Below are 22,459 nucleotides of genomic sequence, written 5' to 3'. Positions count from 1 at the left end.
TCCCCCGGGCCATGGTGCTGAACGGCGCCCGCCCGGTTCGGGGGCTCCAGCGGGCGTGAGCCGCTTCCCCGAGGTACTCGCACCAGAGCTGGGGACTCGTGCTCTGGGAAAGGCGGCAGCTTCAGTGACGGTCCAAACTGGGGGAACAGCTGCACCATCTGTGGAAAGGTGTGGGCGCCTCCAGTTCTTGGTCTGCCAGCACAAACGGGCCCTTCACAAGCAGCCGGTCATCACAGGTGTTGGGTTCTAGGGAGACAGGTATACTCTGGAAACAGAATGAGATTTTGAGAGGATCAGTAAAACCACTTACTCCAGACCAAGGCATTCCAGTGTTCCCTCTCCCAGTTCTCCAGAAGCAGAAGTGCTGCGGCAAGGAAATGGCTCATAAAAGGAGAATTCGCAGCAACTGCATATGAAGCCTTCAAGATGTTGTGTGGTTTATTTCTTTAGTATCAGATTTGTGAATGGAAACTTTTGTCATCAACAAGTTGCAGTGTGCTGTTCCAGCACGTGTGAGGCTATTTGAGTGGTCAGCTCCTCAGGAACTGGAAGTTCATGAACTCCAGACCTGCTCTTATATCTTAGAGAAAACACATTTGTTATGTCTATACCATCTCACACCATTGTTGGGGGTGGGGAAAAAGAACTCTTTTCTGGGAAGAAGGGGTTCCTTCCAGTCAACAAAACGTGGTGGAGGGAGCCTGTCCGGTCTATCACTGGGGTATTTTCGTATGAAATGTTTCTTTTCTTCTACCTTCTGTCAGCATTGTTGCTGTTACTGTTCATTTCCTTATCTCTTTGCTGTTTTCAGTAAATTGTTCTTACCTCAATCTGCAATCTTTGCCTATTGTGCCCCCAGTTCTCAACTCCATCCTGCTGCAAGGGGAAGGGTGAGGGGAAATTGGGGGAGCAAGAGAGGGTGGCAAGTGGTTGGTGGAGAGTCTTGGTGGGGGGACTAAACTGAGGAATACCATTCCTAAACCAGAACAGCAATACATGTTACAGCAGCAGTGAAACTTAGTCCCACTTAGTTTAAAATGGTGCTAATGGCTCACAGCAATCCTGTGATAGCTAATGCAGCCAGCTCTTTCTTTCAGGCACCTCAAACTCAGGCAGCCCTGGGTTGTTGTGGTTACTATTCATCTTCACTGTGTTTTGCTAGATGTCACATAGTGCTGTCAGCAATACCACAGCCACATAAAACCAATTACTTCCCTCCCACCTGGGCACCCTGGACTGCTAAGTAGCCACTTGGTGCTGCCTCTCAAAGGACAGAGTTCTTCAGTCACCACTCTTCCACTGACCTGCGCTGTGATCCGACCTGCAGTGTGTGCCTTCTCTTGCCTTTCTTCTTCGGTCACATATTTTGGCTGCAGGTTCTTCAAGGCCAGGAATTTTTTGTACACTGAGCAGACAGTGACAAATCCAGCCATCTCACTCAGGTACTTTAGGTAGTCCCTCTGAAATCCTACAGGAATATAAGACAAGGAGGCATCAGAAGTGCCCTGTGCCTCCAGTCTACATTAGTTCTTCCCCAATATCCAGGAGGGTTCATGTGACATTCTCCCAGAAAGGGTCTCCCTGCCTGAAAGAATCTCCTCTTTCTAAATTTCTTTCTTCTTCAAAAAATGCTGAACTCCTGATAGAAATAGCTAAGCTGATGGGTGTTGTTTCTTCATGTGTGAGAGGGACTAACCTGGCAAAACTGGTTTTCCTCCCAGATTTTGGAATCTAGTTGATCTTTCCCTCTGCCAAAGGTAAGTTTTATCTTGATGCTTGCTGTGGAAGTCAGAACAAGTGAAAGACCATGTCTAGGGCAATATCTATAGAGTTCAGTTATGTTAATTTAATTTGCAGCTTTATGGAACATTTCCCAGTTTTAAGGAAAGTTTATACTGAAATCTTGAGAGATATTGTATACTTTATAAAGACATTGTTTTCTTGATTTTAAGGTGAATTATTAAATAAAATATAACTGAGTAAGTTTTTCCTGTGAAAATGAGCACCTTTTGGAAAGGAATGAGATCTTTTTTTCTCCAGGCTTTAGGCATTTTAACCTTCCAGGGGAGTCATGGCACTATCCAGATGCATCCAAGGGGATTTTCTGGGATGTAAGCAGAATGTACATTTACTACCCAGGTGAATTCAAGGCCACTTTCTCATCCGCAAGCAGAACATATGTTCTTTAACTTGTATACTTGGCAGTGATGCAAGCCAGTGGCATTTGGATAACAAAATGGAAAAAGGTTCTTTTATTGTCTGTAGATGCAGAGGTAGGATGCTGATTTGTCACAGACATGCACAGAGGAGTTATAGCTGTTCAGTACACTTTTTCACCTGTCTGAAGATGTACATGTACGAGTACATGTACTGCTGTAAACTGCATCACTGGGTTGATGGCAAAGGTTGGGTGGCTTCAGAACAATTTATTCCAACAGTGAAGATTTTTCACTTGCCAGGTGACATGAAGACCATCTCTTTGTTTAGAGCATCTCAGATACATAAGCTTATGCATTTCCTCTGAACTCCCTTCTCTTTCCGATGATACAACGGAGTAACATCTTGTATCTTTGAAGTGTATGCGTATATGTGTTCTACTAGTTTGCCTCAGTGATGTTTGAAGGAACTGTTTTGATGTGAGTGCAACTGTTACAGATAAGCACAGGAGGATACATGCAAAGCACTTCTGTAATGTGATAAAGTAATACCTTTTTTGTGCCTCAGACTAAAAAATGCAAAAGTTCATGCCAGATTACTTTTTTCCCCCATTTTTTTCCATCGTGAGATTTTTGTTGCAGTGTGTTGCCCCCTTCAGTACCCCAAATCACTTACTATAAAGCTCTCACCAAAAAGGTATTTTCAGGGTCAAAAACAACACTTTGGACTCTTTGAAGAAAATGCATTTTAAATTATGGCTTGGATAAAGCAATGGGGACAGAGGATTTTGGATAAAGGAAAGAATTTCATAAAGGGGACAGGCTGTGGTAATGGACAACTTAAGTAACAGCAAGCAGAGGCAGAATAAAACTAAAGCCACAGCACTCACAGAAGCACAGAGGAGATCTAGAAGATTTACACAGTGGTGGATTTCCATCTGATTTATAATTTTGGCAATTAACATAGCAGGTTTTCCAACTCTTGTAGCTGTTGATCTGCACAATGACTTTGAACTCCCTGGACTTATTGGCAGGTGAAATGGACATTAATTTGTATGGTCAGGGAGTCTCAGGCATGCTTGGGACTATGTGAACTTATGCAATCACTTTGCATGTATGAGCATGCTATGAGCCTGCAAGTCACTAGCTTTTATGGGGATGACTGATGTTCACAACATGGTTTTCTGTAGAATCAGTCTTTCATCATCTGAGGCAATAGTGCTGTCAGTTATGGCATCATATATTCCATCCAATTGTTCATGTGACACAAACTGAGGCAGCCCCATTGACTTCACTGATATTAAAATGACTCATTCTAGCAAGTGAGCTGGCTGTATTTTTTGCCTGTGCCATGTTTCTCATTAGAAATGGTTTACCTTGCATAGTTAATTTATTGCAGGTGAAACATTTCCATCATCCCTGTTTCTCTGATCAAATGCAAGTTTGCATTCCTGTCTAGGAGCACTGCCCTAGGTTTGGTGAAATGAGAATGCCTGACAGTGGATAAAACATAAGGGAAATGTACAACAGGGTGTACAGAGGAATGGACTAGTGCATTTTCCTGAGGGAGCTAGTGTTTTTCCTTCCTTACGCAGCTCAAGAGCTCATGGGCAGCTGGGGGCTGTAAGCCAGCCTGGGGTGTGTCGCTACGGTTCCAGGTTGGACTGCTGTCCTGGCTGGAGAAAGAACAAGGGCCACTGTGAAGGTAACATTAACTTTCTGCTTGTTTCCTCTCTGTGGCTGCATACCTGGTACTAATAAAGGAAGGTTTCTTACATGTCTGCCAGAAGGTACAGAAAGAAAACTTCTGAGGAGTGAAATCTTCTAACTCTATGAGAGAGTGAATAAAACATGCTTGAGAGACCATCTCCTCTAAAAAAAGAGCAGATCTTTGGGTAAATAACACCAATCCATAACTTGCATGTTCAGAAATTCTTAGATCCAGAAGGCACCATCTGTTCTAACCTCCTGCACAGCCCTGGTCAGGGGTTATACTGTTACAGCTGTTGAGTACATACCACAAATGCAGTGTTTTCTGATGCCATATAAGGACCCCTAAAATGATTTCATATCAGTTGGTATCCTTTATCTTCAGAGTATGCAGCCTCTGAGAACCAGAAGGTTTTAAATTTCTAAAAATATAAATAAAACTCAAGCAATAAGTGCCCCTGACTTGAGCTTGAGTAGCCAGCTAGAGTTCTGGTCTGTGGATCGTTTGCTTAATGAAGAGACAATGACTCTTAAGACACTTCTAATTTGTAAAAGGTCTACATATCCCAAGGAGAATGCAGTGTGGAATCTCTCTGTCCAATTTTACTTGGGCAAAACACAATAAAATCATAAAATACATGTTTTAGAAATCTTTTTCAGATGTTGCACCTGTTGTCCCAGAGAGTTTGGCCTTTTATATCTAGTGAATTTGTCTAGAGGCTTAAGATTATTAATTGCTGAATACCCGTATACTAAAAGGGAAAGATGCTAAAATGTCTCTGCTCTGTATACATTATATGCCATTTTAGAAAAGGAAGAAGGGTTTATTGTAGTATTTCTTGCATTGCTTAATCACACTTTAGTTTTGATGCAAATTAATACCTGGAGGGACAACTGGCAAATGTAACTTTGATCAGCCAGTGAAGTAGGTTGTCTTTTTTTAAAGCGATAGGTTTTCATAAAATTTGAAGACTCTTCTTTGGAAAATCACTTTAAACCACCTATAATGTAATTCTGCATTGTAAATCCAGATGTGGTGTTTTTCTCTGCTTCAGTGCTATAACACTGCAAGCTGGTCTTTGGCTGTCTTGCACCTCCTCAGTTATAGCAGAGGAATGTGTCCATCCTATGGGAGAACATCCCAAGCAGGAATCCTTGGGATCGCAGCGGAACAAGCTGGTCTTGCAGTGTGCCATGCTGTATTCAGGGATGGAAGAAGTGTTGAAAAATGCCTCAATCTACAGAGTTAGCACCTTTGGTACATCTGAATGCATCTGTTAATAGAGGGAAGATACTTGAATTCAGAAAAATGAATGTTAACATTAATTTTACTATATGCTAACTAAATTTTCCTATAGTTTGCAGATCAGCTTAACTAATAAGGAATTGAGATTCACATCCTGGTGCACTCTCTTTCACTGTTTCTCCAGAGCTAGTCCTGGTTTAAATGCATGTTTGGTTTGCTCTTCCAGAATAACCACCATGCTGAAAATCATAATGATTTCAGGAGCCTTGAGGCTTATAAAACTCAGCATTTAATTTCTGATTGATGATCCAGAGGGTTTAGAGTTGCTTTTTAATGCATCCAGGTTAAATGTAGCCCTCTCAAATTATTGTAAACCTGATGCAATTATACTTACTGGGATGTGTGGTAAGGACAGTTGTCTGATGACAGATGTGCTCTGGATATTCCACCATGGGATAGACACGTTCCTCAGCTGTAACTGGGGAGATCCAAGACCGTAAAACTGCTGTAGGATTATGTGTCTCCTTTGGCTCTAGGAGAGTGCTGTTACCTCTTTTCTGCTCCAGATGCCAAGCATAGCAATTCAAGCTGTTGGCCAGCTGCTTCCCACATAGGCTTCTTAAAAAAAGGAAAAAGGCAAGAGTATGAAACTAAATGTGAGTTGTAAGCATTGCAGAAAAAAAAAATATGAGGGAGAGACCTTTTGTCTTTATAAACCTGGAAAAAACCAAGTTCTTGTAATTTTTGTTAGCGCTACTATTCTTAAGCCCGAATAAAGTGCTAATCAGTAGTTACCATGCTCAGACCAGAGGGAGAGGTATGGAGGATGCTGAACGTGTTCAAAAGTTTTTAGGCAACTAAGCAGGGCAAAAGTTCACCAATAGAATATTTTTAACTTCTTATTTTTCTCTCTTCTTTCTCTGCCTGACTCCACCAGCTACCTGTGGACATGGCTGCAAGTATGGCGAGTGCATGGGACCAAACAAATGCAAATGTTTCCCTGGGTTCACAGGGAAAACCTGTAATCAAGGTTTGTGCATATGCTTCAGAAAGGAGACTGCTGGTTTTCCATTTCCTTATCTTGTACTATGGATTGTGTCATCTTCCAAAATAGTAAACCAGGATATTTTCTTGTTTACCTAGAAGAACTTAAGAATTTTAGGCTTTTGCATCTCAGGCATCCCAGGCAAGCACTAAGCCTCCTTCAGCAAACAAAAGTTTGAACCTATATTGTCTATCTCTTATGGGCTGATGACAAGTGCAAACTGGCATGTTTATAGTCAGACACAGAAAAACTATATAGGAAAGTACCAGAAGAGATGGAGTCAGTTCCACAACTCATGTTATTTTCTTAACTAGCAACCCATGTTTATTTTTAAACTAATCTTCTAATCAGAAAAACATGCAGTTGTATGCTAGACATGTAGTTTATCAAGCTGCCCGGGTGGTTTGTCTATGCTGATGGTATTTCTGAGAACCACCATTGGTAGTCCTTAAAATTGCATTTTAAGAAACTTTAAATGCACCATTTTCCCTCCATAAACTTGGAATTCAACATGGAAATATTTCAGTTAATACATTGGTAAGAGCTCGGCTTTTTTTCTCCTGTTCCAAAATATGAGACCCCTGTTTTGGATCAGATGAAGGGAGGAGGTCACTGCATGGAGAGGCTATCCTACTGCAGTGCAGATGAGTGAACTGTAGGTGCTATGATGGAAGCATGACATAAAGGCCACACAAATGACTAGGTCTGTCCTTGCTAGCTTCCTAAGATCCTGCAGACTTTGCTTGAAACTATTGCATTGACATGCTAAACACATTTTTTTATAGTCAAAACAGCCCATCTATTACACAGTATCCTTCAAACAATATACCCTAAAGATGTACTATTAAGTATTTTGGAAAAATCCATCTTTTGCACTTTTGATGTTTCTCACAGGGAAAGAAGTTTATTCCTCAGAACCACTAGAGAGGAAAGGGAAACAGCAGCTGTGTTTAAATATAACAGATACGTAGATACCACTTACAACTTCAGCCCCTAAACCCAGAAGTTTAACCTCAAAAATTATTTGGCAGCCTAAATGTTACTAAAACGCAACAAAGAAGCCCCCAGCTTTTAGGTGTTTTCTGTGCAGTAACTCCACATGCATTTGACATGCTCTCCATAGGCAGTCACATCAGTTCTGTGCACTTCAGTAGGTTCAGAGACGGAGGCTTGGAGGAAGCACTGCACAAACCTACACATGCAAATTCCCTATTATCTCCTGGGCTTTTCTTCTGAAGCATGGCCAGGATTTTTTCAGTGAAGTGGTGGCTGGCACAGGCCAGAAGTGTCCAAGAGCTGTTTGTTCCATCAGCCAGGAGTGCTAATAACCACTTTTAATTTACTGGCAGATGTAGCCTTGGTCTGTCCTTACAGCAGAATGTCCCGCTGAGCAAGCTCAACACGAGCTAACTAAAATAACAGAGATAAGGGGACTGTATTAGTCTGCCACCAAGTCTGAGCTAAATTAGTCTTATCTCCATAGGTTCTTTTTTGGAGCTGTGTATGCTATCTGTGCATTGTGAGAGATAGGTGCAGATAAGCACTTTTGAAAATGTATTGTCTAAGTGGAATAACTTTTGTTCTCCAGTTTGCTCTCTAGTTTTTTTGTTAAGAGAGTCTTAGTTATTTAATGGAGTCACACTAGCACAAAAATCCAGTGTGATTTGCAAGCAGATAGGTTGTCCTTTTTCAAACATACCCTATGTTTAAATAATAGAATGCAGCCCTCTCTCTTCCCTGGACTGAGCTGTAACAAACACTTGTGCACCTCCACAAAGTTTATGCTTTGAATGGCCTGGAGGTTTTTTTCCTGTGGTCTGCAGGGTGTGACACAAGAACAGATGCTTTTCCCGTTAGAAGTGGAGCTGCTCAGTGCTTGCCTGGAGAGCTGCATCTTTACTGAAATTATGTTATCGGTCATATGTGCTGTTAAACACATATTGAATAGGCTGCGTGTGCTGGTGCATTCTGTAAATGAGTTCTGTCTGCTTACAAATCACAACAAGAAGTAGAGATGTCAGTTCATGGAAGCCAAAAACACAGCTGTTGTCCCCTTGTCATAGGCCAAATATGGTCAGCACTGCTCACCCTATACCTCACAGCTGTTGTCCCCTTGTCATAGGCCAAATATCATGGTCAGCACTGCTCACCCTATACCTCACAAATTAAACGGTTTAGAATTCTTTTTCTCCCTGCGAAGGATAGATGTTGGGAATTTGAAATTGATTTAGTTTCTGAAAAGTCTTTAAATCTTGGATTTTGAGAAGGATTTAGGATGTTTTATTCTCAGGATTTTGAGATTTTTGAGATTGATCCTTTTAAAGTCACGTAATTATTAATATATTGTATTTCATTTCTGCTATTGATAACCTTGGTGCCAGTGTGTAGCTCAGAAAAATTAAAGTAAAAATCTTTGTTTCACTTTATCTCAAACTGTTTTGCTATTCTCAGTCTCATGTTTTTGCCTTTCTAGTACAGAGGTCAACTGGAGGACTATAATCAGAGAAACCCAGAAAAATAACTCCCAAAAAGAGATTAGCTACAATTCTCTCCACCCCTCCACTTCGTCCTAACAAGCGGCCAGATGTGGCCAGAGTTTGCATTAATTTTTCAAGTGTAGAAGTCTGTGTATGTTGGTTTTACTAGCAGTCTTTCAGCCAGATGGTCTGCTAAACTCTCATCTTGCAAGGGGCTGGCTCATTTTCCATCCAGATGATTTTACTCTGGGGAACTCAACACATTAGGCACCATTATCCACCTATATGCATGAATATATGTATAAAAGCCCAGCACTCAGTCAGTTCCAATGACTTCTGCAGATCTGAACGAATGTGGACTGAAGCCACGTCCCTGTGAGCACAGATGTATGAACACACACGGCAGCTACAAGTGCTATTGTCTCAACGGGTACATGCTCATGCCAGATGGCACATGTGCAAGTAAGTAACAGAGCTGATGGAACAGGCACACCCAAATAATCTAATCACATTTAATCCCAGCAGATTTTCTTCTTGTGCTGAACAGATTTAGTTTATTCGGGATAGGGTCTTTGCCCCAGTTCTCTGGTACTGTCACAGCTGAAAGAGACTTCCTATTTGGTAGTTCCTGGGTAGAGTAAACAGGTCATACTTATATTTTGGTGTTCAGAGGTGTTTTTGTCCTGATAAGTCTTTGATAGTGTTTATTCAGATGAGGAACAGCTAGTACGATCTCAGTGTGTAGTCCTGCCAGTTCATCTGTTGAATAAGGATGACTGAATGTATTCAAGCAAAGCACCAATACAGATTACTTTTTACTGCGCTGAATTTCATGCCATTATTCCTTGCTTTACCTTTCTGTGCTCCACAATTGATTTATTTTATCTGTGTTGATATGCTTTCCACAGTTGATGAAAACTGTTCTTGCAAACATTTCTTGTGTGATCTAAGGCTTATCTAAACTTGTTGTAAAAATAGGTATTTCTACCTATCTTCTGTGTTTTAAGCCAGCATGAAATGGAAAGCATTCTGCTTTTTAAGCCAACCTGATTTTTCAGACCTGAGGAAGCTTCTAGTTTTTCAGTGACAGAGTTTTGTTTGTAGAAAATACCTCATAGTTTCCTGAATTTTTAATATGTTAATGTATGAATAGCTTTATTTATAATGAATTAAATTTTGTTGTTCTAATTAATTTCTGTGTTCATCCATATCTAACTTAAAATTAGTGTGTGATTCCAGCCTAGAATTTTGCTCTCTTGTTATTTTAAATCCTGTTTTTAGGTTCTAGGACATGTGCCATGGTGAATTGCCAATATGGATGTGAAGAAGTCAAAGGGCAGGTGCAGTGTCTCTGTCCATCAGGTGGCCTTCAGCTGGGACCAAATGGAAGGACATGCATTGGTATGGTTAGAGAGCTCACTCTCAGCTTCTTTTGTGCAGGATCCCCGAAGCCATAAGATTCTGGGGAAAGGTTAGGAAGTACTTAACCCTCCTTGCTGGCTTAAATAGTGCTTCATGTTATTCTCAGTGTGATGTAAAGTTTTCATGCTTTTTTTAAAATAATTTTTCTTGTAATATCAGCCATGTAATTCTTCAGATAAGTCTCATCCCCAGTACATAATTCAAAATTTTGACATGATTTAGAGTCATCAGCAGATTCAGTTTCTGCCTATTGCTATGAGGCCATTAAATACAGTGCTTTGCCTGCAGGAAGCTGCCCTGCTGACATAATGTGTTATAGGATTTGGGCATTTTGTTTGGATGGGGCTTTTATTGTGATGACCCACAATACAAACTTCTCAATCTTTCTCTAGAAGCCTTAACATTACCTGTGAGTTTCTTGTGATGAAGAAAGCATTGCTTATAATACTTGGTACTGTGTTCTTCCATAAAGTTAGTTCACATTTTACTGCTTCACTTATAAGAACACGTGCGAAAGCCACCACCAAGTGTGAAATTATAGGACTTACTTATTAAGCTTATTTGTGATAAAAACCAAACCACTCCCATGCAAATCCCAGCAAGTTCTTTCTTTCCCATTTTACCTTCTTGTGGATCTGACCAGCATCCCTTTTCCTGCTGCAGACATTGATGAATGCTCCACTGGCAAAGCTGTCTGCTCTTACAACCGCAGATGCGTCAACACATTTGGAAGCTTCTACTGCAAGTGCCAGCTTGGTTATGAACTGAAATACACCAGTGGCCGCTACAGCTGTGTAGGTAAGAGTTAGCCCATGGATGCTCCCTCTTCCTTCTTTTTATTCCCACAATGTGCATCTTCCCTGTTGTTGCCTCAAGCATGTTGGCCTGTCCTGGGGATGCTGCCTCAGAAATGGGTAAAAGATGTCACACAAAGAATATTCTTGATGGTACTTTGAATTTTTCTCTGTTTTTTCTTCTGTAGTCTTACGAAAATCTGAATCACTGGCACTTACAATTTAAATTGCCTCATTGTACCAAGTCAAGTTGTGCAAGAGTTTGTTGCCAGTTGGCAACTGCTGACTAAAAAAAAAAAAGCTATTTCTGGTAAAGATTTAGTTAAGGAACCATTTTTTGTTGTCTTGGCTTTCAAACTGGGATGAATAAGCAGTCCCACAATATTTTTTTTTCTTCTTTTCATGTCATTATTGAGGAATGTGAATTAAGTGCCTTCAGTAAAAACAGTTATTTGGATGGATAGTACAGAACTTGGGGGGTAAAAAAGTATGAAAATAGTAGGTTTCAATTACTTTTCGGATTTCTGTTGCATGGCAAAATTTCTCCCTAACAAAAATAAATACAGGCAGAAAGTTATCTTGACATGCTCAGGTCTTAAAACAAATGTCAAAACACCCTTACTCATGTTTCAATCCATTAGTTGAATGCTGGAACAACAGCCAAGTATAAGTTACTGCAGCAGGTGCTGTGGGAGTATTGTTCAAGCTGTTGACTACACAAGGGCCTGGAAGGGTTAGAACTACTATAAGTGCATTAAAAAAGACAATTAATGTGATTTGTTTATATTTAATGAATATTAGAAGTGAGGGGTGGGAGGGAGATCATAAGGCAGGTTTGGAGACTTAAGTTTGCATTTCATGTTGTCTGCAAATCCTGTGAGATTTAAAGTGGAAAAAATATTTACTTTTCTCATACAATATGTGTGCATGGGGCAAAAACTGGAAAGGCCTCAGCAGTCAGGATTTTATTTGCAAACCTAAATCTCACTCTCAGACACACCAGACTTTTGAGTCAGTCTTCCTGCTACTTGTTTGTTTGCTGACATACAAGAGGACCTGTCAGCTGCTAAAAATGATGCATTCTGGATAAAATGCAAGTGGTGCAAACATTTGTGCACCAACATGACTCCTTCATGTGGGAGAAATCAGAAACATCAAATACTCTTGGTGCCTGTACAATTTTCTGTGAGTCAAATGTAGTATTTTCTACTGAATTTTCCTGATTATACCTTGTTTCATGCAGCATCATATGTTTTCTGGAATGTTAGAGGTAGATTAAAGATCTTGACATCTTGGCATGCTCAGGGTAACTTTCTATTACATTCTTTCTACAGTGAATGAATGAATGAGAGACTTGGTGAACGGTTTTTTGATTGATGTCACACATTCTCTTGGTGCCTTGTGCATTGTGTTAATAGAAGTCTGTGTACAACCTATAGTTTGAATCCTCTTCTCAGTCAGAAAATCACTGCATTCACTTTGTCTTTACTGGGATGCTCTACATTTTCCATGGATGCATATTCCAGCATCGGTTCATTTGGAGCAGACACCAAGCATTCTCTCCTAGTGTGAATTCTGCTTCTGAGGGTCACTGCACTGTCATGGTCTAACATTAGTGCTTACAGTACCTGGAAACAGATGGGTGGCACAAGCAGGCTGTCATGAACCTTGGGTCTCAACACAGTTTTCACTGAAGCATTTATATCTTTCTCCAGATGTAAATGAATGCGTGACAAATACACACAGGTGTAACCTCCACGCAGAGTGCCTCAACACCGAAGGGTCCTTCCACTGCAAATGTAAACAGGGCTACCGAGGAAGTGGAGTTGATTGTGCTGGTGAGTACCACTGGATGTCAGGAATGGTACTGTATTGTTTTTCTCCAGTGACTGATCATTACAAGGCATGTTCTCAGAAATGTCATGCTGAACAGTGCTGCAATACCAACCAAGCAAGACCTCTCCACAAAATAATATATTAATTGTATGACTCATAATATAATTAATACAAGTATCACTTGTTCAAATTAATTTTGCCTGTAAGTCTCCAAGTCTCATAATATCTCTAGGAATTGCAAGCAGAACAGAGAAGTGAATTTGTCTTGAAAAAACAGAGAAAATAGTTTTAAAAATCTACTGTGATTTTTCCATGAATTCCCAAGTTAGCCCCTTGGAGGGTTGTGCAGTCCCTCCCAGAAGAGTTTCAGGCTAACTTAGCAAAAAATGAGAAAAGGGAGGAAAGCTGTGACTTCTGTGTTAAACTGTTTTCACTTAAAATTTTGCCTTTGTTTGTCTATTGAATATGGAAGACCTCCTATAAAGATGTCATTTCCCACTTTAACTGCATATGATCCTCCAAGAAGAAAGAAAGAAAGGCTGTTCTTGTATATTTAAAATGAACCTTTTAATTTATACCTTTATTAAACCTGGCAGATGTTTCTCCTGAAACATCATTAAAGATGTTTTCCTCAAGAGGACACTTGACTCCTCCTCAAACATTTTAAAAGTTTTTGTCTACAGCAGATGAAGCCTACATAATATATAAATCTTTTCAAGTAATTCTTGATTAGCTATGTATTATGATTATACTTCATGTCACAGATGTTCTCTGAGTCCCTCTATTATTCATGTTCCTACTCCCATTATGATAGTAATTGAAAATTACAATACACATTGATAAATTAATATTTTCACAGAATATTTTGTGTTGCAAGGGACCCATTAGTCCAACTCTTGGCTCTGCACAGGAGAGCACCATTTTCTTAAGTTTCAACTTCCAGTAAAAAAATGTTGACTTTTAACAAGCAAAAAGAAACACACAAAAATCTGACTGATACTGAAAAGTTTGATATGGACATAGATTACCACAGCAGAGCTGTTTAGAACATTCTTCCACTCAAATTCAATCCTATGAGCCAGTTTCCTTGCTAGTCCACATCCCTTGTGATACGTCACTGTAGTTCACTGAAATGGAAGGATGCATTTGACTGGATATCAAAGCAAACTGACATGACACATATGTCACATATGTTGATATGGTTTTGTTAAAACAAAATGTACCACAGGTGAAATGTTAAACAAATACATCAGATCAAAATAGTCTGGGGTTTTTTTGTTCATTTATTTGGCTTTTTCTTTTTAATGAGAAGGCAAAAATTTCCAGAGAAATTTTCTTGTTGACTAACTCTATGTATAAAATATTCCTTTGTCAAGCAAAAACAATTCAACGAGAATGATTGCTTAAAGATGAATAACAGAAATATTTTCACTTGTGGAGAGATATTTTTTGATGTCTAGCCCTGTAAAAAAATCGGTTCTGAAGTCAGATGATTCCTATCTTCTCACTGGTGTTTCTCTTACATAGTTTGCCCTCTGTCTACTTCCTCATGTCATATTTCCAGTTACTGAACTCCTTCCAGAGGAAGGATCCATGCCATTCATAAACTTAATAGAATACACTAAATGGAAAAGAGATTTAGTAGAAGAGAGGATAGAGGAATAACACACAGTAATGACAGCAGTCAGAGCCATAGGCAGAGGTCAGCCTATGGTGACCTAAGCTGAGGGTCCAGCTAGAAAGATGTAAACAACAAGAGAGGAAGAGTAAAATACAATCAGTGGTAAGTGAACCCTGAAATGCAGTGGTGCTAAATAGAGACTGGTTTCTCTGGTGGTAATTCCGACACGTATACCTTATTTTTAAAAGAAAAAGGAGGAGACTCTTTTAGGTCTGAATGTTTCAATGGTTGATTTTTACTGCAATCCCCAAGAACATCTGACCAGCATAACTGATGGGGGCAGGACATGTCTTGCTATGGGGGAAAATGTTTTTTCAAACAGTGACACAAACAATTGGATGTACCAGCCTACAGTGAAAACACTAAGTGTTCTCCATGTCATTTGGCAGTTGTGGAAAAGCTTCGGCTTTTTCCTGCAGCCAAAAGAAATTTTGCTATTGGGTTTAATGGGATGAGGACACCGTCTTGGGAATTTAGGGGCTGAAGGCTGTGGCTTCACACCTCTTTTGGTGACAATGGCTACAGTTCCTGTGGTCCATTCCAGCTCCCAACTGATGGGCCTGGGCTTGTGCTGCAGATGAACAAAAAGCTTCTTAAATAAGTCTCCAGTACTCCACATAATTTTTCCCACAGAGCTGGAATCCTGTTTTCACGGGGAAGCATTAGTTCTTTATAGCAATTGTCTCTAGTATAAAAAAAACAAAAAACCAAAAAAAAACTGGCTACCATGGAAGCAGTATTTGCTTTTTTTAAAAAATGAAAACCATTTTAATATATAACTTAATTTTTGGAGTATGAAAGGAGAACAACTAAGCACATTGTTTATAATGAAACTCCTATGGCTACAACTCCTCATGCCACCAAATAACCTAATAAGTGAGGTAATATATAATTCGCTGTGCACAGAAGGTGGTGGAAATTCTTTCATTCAATTTGTATGTCAGTACACTATCTTGGAGAAAGCTGCTGAAACATCAGGCTGCAAACACTGTTGCTGGTACGAATACGAACTGTGATTATTAAGGCACCCTTCTGCCATTTAACACTCCTGTATGTATGAAACATTAGAGACTATTTCTGAACTGTCTGTAGCACACATTTTGTTTGAGAATCCATAGAGATGGATTGATTTGAATGATCCCTAAAAGGGTTCTAGTCATTTCCACATCTGGCCTCTATCTTGCTGCAATCTGTTGCTGTTCTCAGGTTCATGTGTTTCCTGATTTCCTATTGTGCATTGAAAACCCACATTTCCCCTGCCACATGCTTCTATGTGCATTTCAGCTTTTATTTAAGAATAAAGTTTCACAAGGTTCCATAAGCAATTAAGATTCCTGGGAAAAAAATGAACCTATTTTTGTTTCACTTTTTTGGCCCTACAAAATAACAGGAAAAAGGATTACTATCTTAAAGTCTACAGGCATCACTCTAAGGAGCTCAACAATGACACTCTTGTTATTGCCCAGCTAGAGGCAGAGGTTACTCTTCTTCATTATGCTTTGCTGGGTATCTAAATGTCAATAAAAATTCATGCTGGCTCTCTCTCTGCCTATTGTATTACTTGTTCATTCTTGGTGATAGGGTAACCCTTAAACCCCATATACGATTTTGCTTTCTTATTAACTTGCCAGTCCTGAGAAAGGTTTGATTTGACATAATAAAGTTTCAAAGCTTCAGAAGCGACTGTGGTCATATCACTGGTGGTATTCTTAAAATTCAATTCAGTATGGAGTCAAATACTGCTGTCACCCTTTAGTGAGTAACACTTAGGCTTTGTCAGCACACATTTCCTACTGGATGCCTTGCTGGCTGGTGTAGTCATGTATTAAGCACAGTCCAGCATGACAAACTTGCCCTGATTTCTCAAAGTATCCTTTCCTAAATAAGACAGTAAAAATTTTAGAAATGAAATAGAGTATGAATACATATTGGTAGATGATGTTCCATGGTGTTTAGAAGAAAATAATAGCCCAGAATATGTCTTTTTAATGTATCTATGAAAGCTTTCAGACTCTCTTAAGACAATCTAAAAGAGGTTGATAACTTTTAGAATGATTTCTGAAAGTATGTCATGCTAATCTAATCTTTACTCACATCTACAGACTCCACCTACACATGGTAAGCAGTTGTCCGTCTCCCCCGCCACTGCTCCAACTCTTATATAGAGAAGCTGTAAAGGGAGCTATGAAAGGATTTGTAAGCCAATCTGCTAGGCTTGTCTCTCAGCAGGTTTTTAAATACACTGTGAGGTGTGAAGGTGGAAGTAGTGGGGTACCTGCTGGAGTGCAGAGCAAGCTGCCTCCTACTGCATCCCCTGTATGTTCAGGGCCAGCACTGGCTGCAGTCACAGGGTGTGGGGAAGGAAAACAGATCAGTCTGTCCCTCTCCTGTATCATCCCCTGAGCACTTCCCTTTACACAGTGCAGGACAGAGTCAACAGGTTGGCATATGCTCTCTATGAATTTTTTTCAACTCAACTTTCACAACTTGGTCATTAGACATCCTACACCAATCAGTTTCTGTGAGTTTATAATTTTGTATAGCAATTGATGACAGAAAAGTTTTACTTTTAGCCCTCAGCCACCATTTGTCTTTGTTGTTCTACTTCTTGTCTTAATTCTCTCTAATTCAAATAAAGAAGATACCTTTGAAAACTGAGATATTTTCATATTAGGGCAATAAATAGAAACTGCATGAGCAGGAGGCATTAATCTGCATGCTTCCTGATTGAAGGTATGTAAGGAAGAGCTGGGGTGGAATGCACTACATTTCTTTGCACTTTCCAAAATTCTCTGCAGTCACATGGACAGATATATGCACAAATGTTTGTGACCAACATCTCTGCATTTATCTACATGTCTTGAGGTAAAGGGTCCTGAAAAATCACTGCCTCAGCTATAGAACCCCAGAGTGCCAGCGAAGGCGAGCTGCTCATTCAGGCAAGTCCACAGGCATTGGATTGGAATCCACAGATTCAAAAGAACAGACTGAGTTTAAGGTGGTGTATCCTTACATTGCATTAGTCCTCCTGCAATTTATGGGTAGACAGAAAAAGCCTTAAATCCACACCTCTGGCTACTCTAAAGCTGAATGCAGGTTAGAAGGAGACGAGTGCTGTCTCCTAAAATATGCTTAATGTCTAGAGTCTCTTTGTCTCCACAAGCATGGAGATTTTCATAGTGCAGCAGCAAATTGGAGTGTGCAAGCACATGGGAATTTATACATTTTCATCCCCCTATTTTTCTCACTCCTTTCAGTTGATTTTCCACACTGCTAAATTTTGCACATCCAAGGAGATTGGTTTTCTGACACCACGGAGGTTATTATGTTGAACTGTAAGAATTTTTCATTTCATGAGGAAAACTTCAAAGCAGAAACTAAAAGCAGATGTTCAGGTTTGCTGAGCAGTCAGTCCTGTGGCCTTGAAAATCCCCATAGCCTCTTTATTAAAAGTGTGAAGTTTCTCGTTACTGATTGTCAAGAGGAAATTTGTTTGGAATTAAGCTTTCCTGTTAATTTTTATTGCTGAATTCTGAGTTTAGACCCAGGGAACCTTACATCCTTCATGACATCATCCTTCAGAGGACACTTAGTGGAGTATTAGGAAAGAGTTTACTTCCAAGTATTTGACAAGCAAGCCTACAAGTTTTATCCAAAAGAAAGGAAGAACAAATCCTCAATTCTGACTTTTATTTTATTGGCACGTTTACTCCAACAGCAATCTCAAAAACACCTGGATGCTACAGTGAGCACACCAAGAGTCATTCTGTTCCTGACATACTAATAGCATGTAGCTGCACTTGCCATAAATAAAATGTGACAAATTCACAGTGATAGGATTGTATTTTCCAGGAGTGGGGAACTTTCCCCTTTTCCTACTAGACTGCAGTTCTATTCTATTAAGTGGTGTTTTCTCTTGTGCTGTGTCTCCATGAAAAGAAGCACAGAGAAAATAGTACTACCCAAGGTTCCAAGTCCAGTCCATCTGTCTCAAAGTACTACTATAAAACTTTCATAAATACAAAGTGAGGAGAATAGGAACATATTCTTGCCCTGATAATATGATCATTAGACAGCAAAAGCAGAGGGAAATAAAACCAGCTGTCTTCCACCATAATTTTTAATCCTAAAAGACTGCAGGTACTGCAACGTCAATACTGATTGAGAATCAAAGATGGGAAGCAGTATATGAGGCTATTCTGATGCACTGATGAAAATAGTCTCTCTCTATGAAAGAGCTTTTTTATAGCACACTGGAACTGCTCAGCTTTCATTGTTTCCTAGGTAGTTCACATAAAGGACTCAAACTGCAGAAGGCTGTGAGTAGTTTATGACATGGTTGTGCACAACATTTGATAGTAGTATCCAAAAGGCTAATTCCAGAATAATTAAAGTAATACCACTTTATCCAAAATTATAAGCTATAGTATTTCACTTTGAAGAGGAATCATAAAATGGTAAATTCTCAGGAAATGTTACACTTATGTTCTAGTCCATCTTGGAATTGCAAGATGGTAATAATTTGGCATTCTTGGATGCTTCTCTGAATTGTGGTGTTTACCACGTACAATTAAATATCCCTTAGAGCTAAAAGAAATATGATGGAGCAGCTTGATGTAGGTCTTCTCAAAATATCCTCCATTTCAGTAGCTTTCAGCCTGCCATGGAAGGAAAATTAGGCCAGAGAAGTTCATGAAAGATAGCCAAGAGAAATGCTCATTATTTTTAGGCTGCAGTTGTTGTGCAGGGGATCCCAGCTCCATGGACAATTTTAATCCACAAATTGAAGCAGGATTTTTTTTTTGTTTTTTACCCAAGCTCCAGTGTAAAAATAATTTAAGTAAGGGGCTCTATGACCTGTGTCACTCCTGTGTTACATGAGAGTCCAAAGAGATCATTACAGAGGATTGCTTTGGTCTTTTCACTGTAACTCAGACAGAGCTGTCCATACAACAGAGCTGAGCAAGTCGTGTGTTAGGTTCTGTGCAGAACTGAACTTGTATCTTGTTGTACAGAGTTTAATTCTATGGGTCTCTGGACCTTGTAAAGAACACCATGGTCCCATTGCTGAATGATTCCTTAGATTAATATTTTCTGTTTTCTTCTTGGTTCTAGTTATCCCTGAAAAGTCAGTGAAGGAAATTGCAAGAATCCCTGGAACAGCTAAGGACACAATTAAGAAACTTCTTGCACATAAAAGCAGTGTGAAAAAGCATGAAACAATCAAGAATGCAATCCCAGAAGCAGCTGAGACACCACCTTCTAAGACCCACTTGCAGTTACTGGACTATGAAGGTGGTATTGGTCTTGGTGGGAGCTACAGTGAGGAAGAGAAAGAAACTGAAGCTGCTGCAGAAGAGGAGGCAGAAGAGTCAGATGAAGAGGAGAAGGAAGATTTTGAAAATCAAATTGATGAAAGAAGCCTTAGAGGAGATGTCTTTTGTAAGTTTCTTTATTTTTTAAAAACTCTGGCTTCAATGTAAACATATATAAACACTAAAAAAAATCCTCACAAAACACAGACACTTTATCAGAATTTACTTGTAGAAAATGAATCATAGAATCATAGGATGGTTAGGTTCTAGTTAATGCATTTGAAAATACATTTGAAGACTTTGAAAAACACAGCAAGAAATTGCACAGCATATTGGAACTAGATGATCTTTAAGGCCCCTTCCAACCCAAGAAACTCTATTATTATAATTGGTGTTTAGTACAGCTATCTCAGTCAAACATTCTTCAAAAATATGGCAAAAATATGTAATATGAAAAACACACACTGTCAATAGTTCATTCATTATGTTTTCCCTTTTCCAAAGTATGGAAAAATAATAAATAATATCCCACAGCAATTAAAACTATAATAATAAAAATGAAAAAAAAAATAAGTTAACATTCAATTTATTGCTATTTAACTTGGAAAGACAGGTAAGTATGTATTTTTTAAAGGAAAGATAATTTTAAAGTCCTCTGGAAAAAATGGTCTGTAATATTGTAATACTGTAAGACAGCCAAGAAAAAATGTAATTATTCACTTAATACATCGGAGAATACAAACTTCTTTGCCAAAGGCATGTTCCTAAAATTGCCCTTTTTTTTTTATTTTCAGTGGTAATTGGACTGTTTCAGTTTAAGCAAAGGATATAGACTAATATTGCTACCTCAAATTATGCCAGGGAGCTGATAAACAGAACAAAGTCAGGACTTTGCTCACCAATCTCCTCCCTTCCTGCAAATATTAACAGTGAGTGCTAATGGCATGTTTCAAGTTTGCTGACAATACCAAAATGTGGAGAATGACCCATTCATTGAAGGGCAGCACTGCTATTAAGATCTGGCCAGGCTGTGGAGGTACTGACAGGAACTTTATGAAGCTCAACAAAAGCAGATGGAAAGGGAGAGAAAAGCCTCATGCAACATTATGGATTTGGGATGACTGCTTAGGAAGAAGCTTTGCAGTAAAAGGCAAGTTTTGGACTTCCCATTACAAGACAAATGAGGACACACTGGCATGAGTCTAGCAGTGCTCCACGAGGGTCAGGGGCCTGGACAACATGAGGAGAGGCTGAGACAACTATTTTTTCCAGCTTTGACAGGGGAGGGCTAAGAAGAGACCTTATAGATGTCTTCAGCTATTTAATGGAAGGTTACAGGGAAGGAATAGACAGACTTTTCTTGAAAATATACAGCAATAGGACAGGAAGTGATGAATACAAGTTGGAACAAAAAAAATTCCCATTAGATATAATGAAAAGAATACTTCACCATGAAGGTGGACAAAATTTGGGACAGGTATGCAGAGAGGTTGTGAAATACCTATCCTTGCAGATATTCATACTATGACTGAACTGGGCATTGAGCAATCCCCTGATCAGGAAGTCAGACTAGGCAAACTAAAAATGGCTCTTCCAACCTACATGATTCTGTGATTCATTCTGTGTTTTCAACCAAGAATTTCAAAGTAGTTTAGAAAATAGTGTGTGTAGACCTGCATCCTGGAAGATGCTTGGATTTCTCTCTGGTACTGTAGGCACATAACGTCACAATTCAGGAATCAGTAATATTTCTAAAAAAGCAAAACAGCTGCTTCCTAGCTGCATGCATCTGTTTGTCAGCTTTTAACCATATGAAATGGTGACAAATTTCTGACTAATGGTGCCATGTCTCCCCAGTGAAGGATCCTATGCTCAGGACGTCACTATCCCTCTAGCCAGCCACACCTAAGCCCTAGACTATGTCTTTACTCAGCCTTTCACTCCTGACTAGCATGTGCCACTTCCTCTGAAGAAGTGGCCCTTCCCTCTTCTGAGGATACCTTCATAAATTACTTACCTAAAAGAGGTAGCAGGTGCAGGAGCTGATGTAGAATTGGGGTTGAAGTTTCCACTGTATGGTAAACTACCCTTGGGGTTCATCCTTGCCATGCTGGTACTGCCAAATGCATTTGAGAGTCCCAGGGCAAAGGATTAAGTGACTTGCCTCTGTTCTCTCACAAGAAGCAATAAAACACAGGTCTTATGATGGTCATACGTTTACATTTAGAGAACCATGTGTCCCACACATTTCCACCAAAATACTATCCTGAAGAAGGACATAACTCTTCCCAGTCATGCTAATTAATCCAAAGCTGGCCATAATTTTGCAGAAACTGTGGAGAAAGTGAGCAGAAGATAGTTGCAATATATATGTTGATGTTTGTTAAGATTAGGTTCTCAGGTACTTGGGCTTCTTCATGAAGGTAAGCTAATGTGCCAAGAAGGTGGTGTGAATTGACCAGATATGTCATATGAATGTGATTAGACTGGGAAGGACTCAAAAAGATTGACTAATTAACAGCAAAATGCTTGTGGAACCTGAAAGGAGGTTTACCCTTGGCAAGGGTGTGTTCCCCTGCAACTGTGATTTCTGTAGGGTTAAAAGCTTTTATTTCTTGACAGAATTGCGGGTATATTGCTGATCTAGCACTTTAAGGGGCACACTACTAATAGGTTCCATTAATATTTACTGTAAATAATAAATTATTTATAAATAATACTCTTATTAGTTATAGATATATTTATTCAGAATTTTGTGCCATAAAGGACTATGGCCT

The 22,459-nt window shown here is 39.5% G+C and overlaps 1 protein-coding gene across 1 annotated transcript in view; it reads left to right on the top strand.

The window, feature by feature from the left end:
• The first annotated feature begins 2,207 nt into the window (after positions 1-2,207).
• EGFL6 (EGF like domain multiple 6) overlaps positions 2,208-22,459 on the top strand; it is a 30,691-nt gene continuing 10,439 nt past the window's right edge. The window contains exons 1-8 of the mRNA XM_008629285.2: positions 2,208-2,273; positions 3,657-3,861; positions 6,050-6,142; positions 8,977-9,096; positions 9,916-10,035; positions 10,720-10,854; positions 12,566-12,688; positions 19,483-19,809. Coding sequence (XP_008627507.2) covers positions 2,208-2,273; positions 3,657-3,861; positions 6,050-6,142; positions 8,977-9,096; positions 9,916-10,035; positions 10,720-10,854; positions 12,566-12,688; positions 19,483-19,809 — 1,189 coding nt within the window. The remainder of the gene's footprint in view (positions 2,274-3,656; positions 3,862-6,049; positions 6,143-8,976; positions 9,097-9,915; positions 10,036-10,719; positions 10,855-12,565; positions 12,689-19,482; positions 19,810-22,459) is intronic.

This window comes from Corvus brachyrhynchos, unplaced genomic scaffold, assembly GCF_000691975.1.
Source record: "Corvus brachyrhynchos isolate BGI_N302 unplaced genomic scaffold, ASM69197v1 scaffold11, whole genome shotgun sequence".
NCBI lineage: Eukaryota > Metazoa > Chordata > Aves > Passeriformes > Corvidae > Corvus > Corvus brachyrhynchos.
The sequence above is the reverse complement of the archived record's forward strand: the minus strand, read 5'-3'. Positions and strand labels throughout refer to the sequence as shown.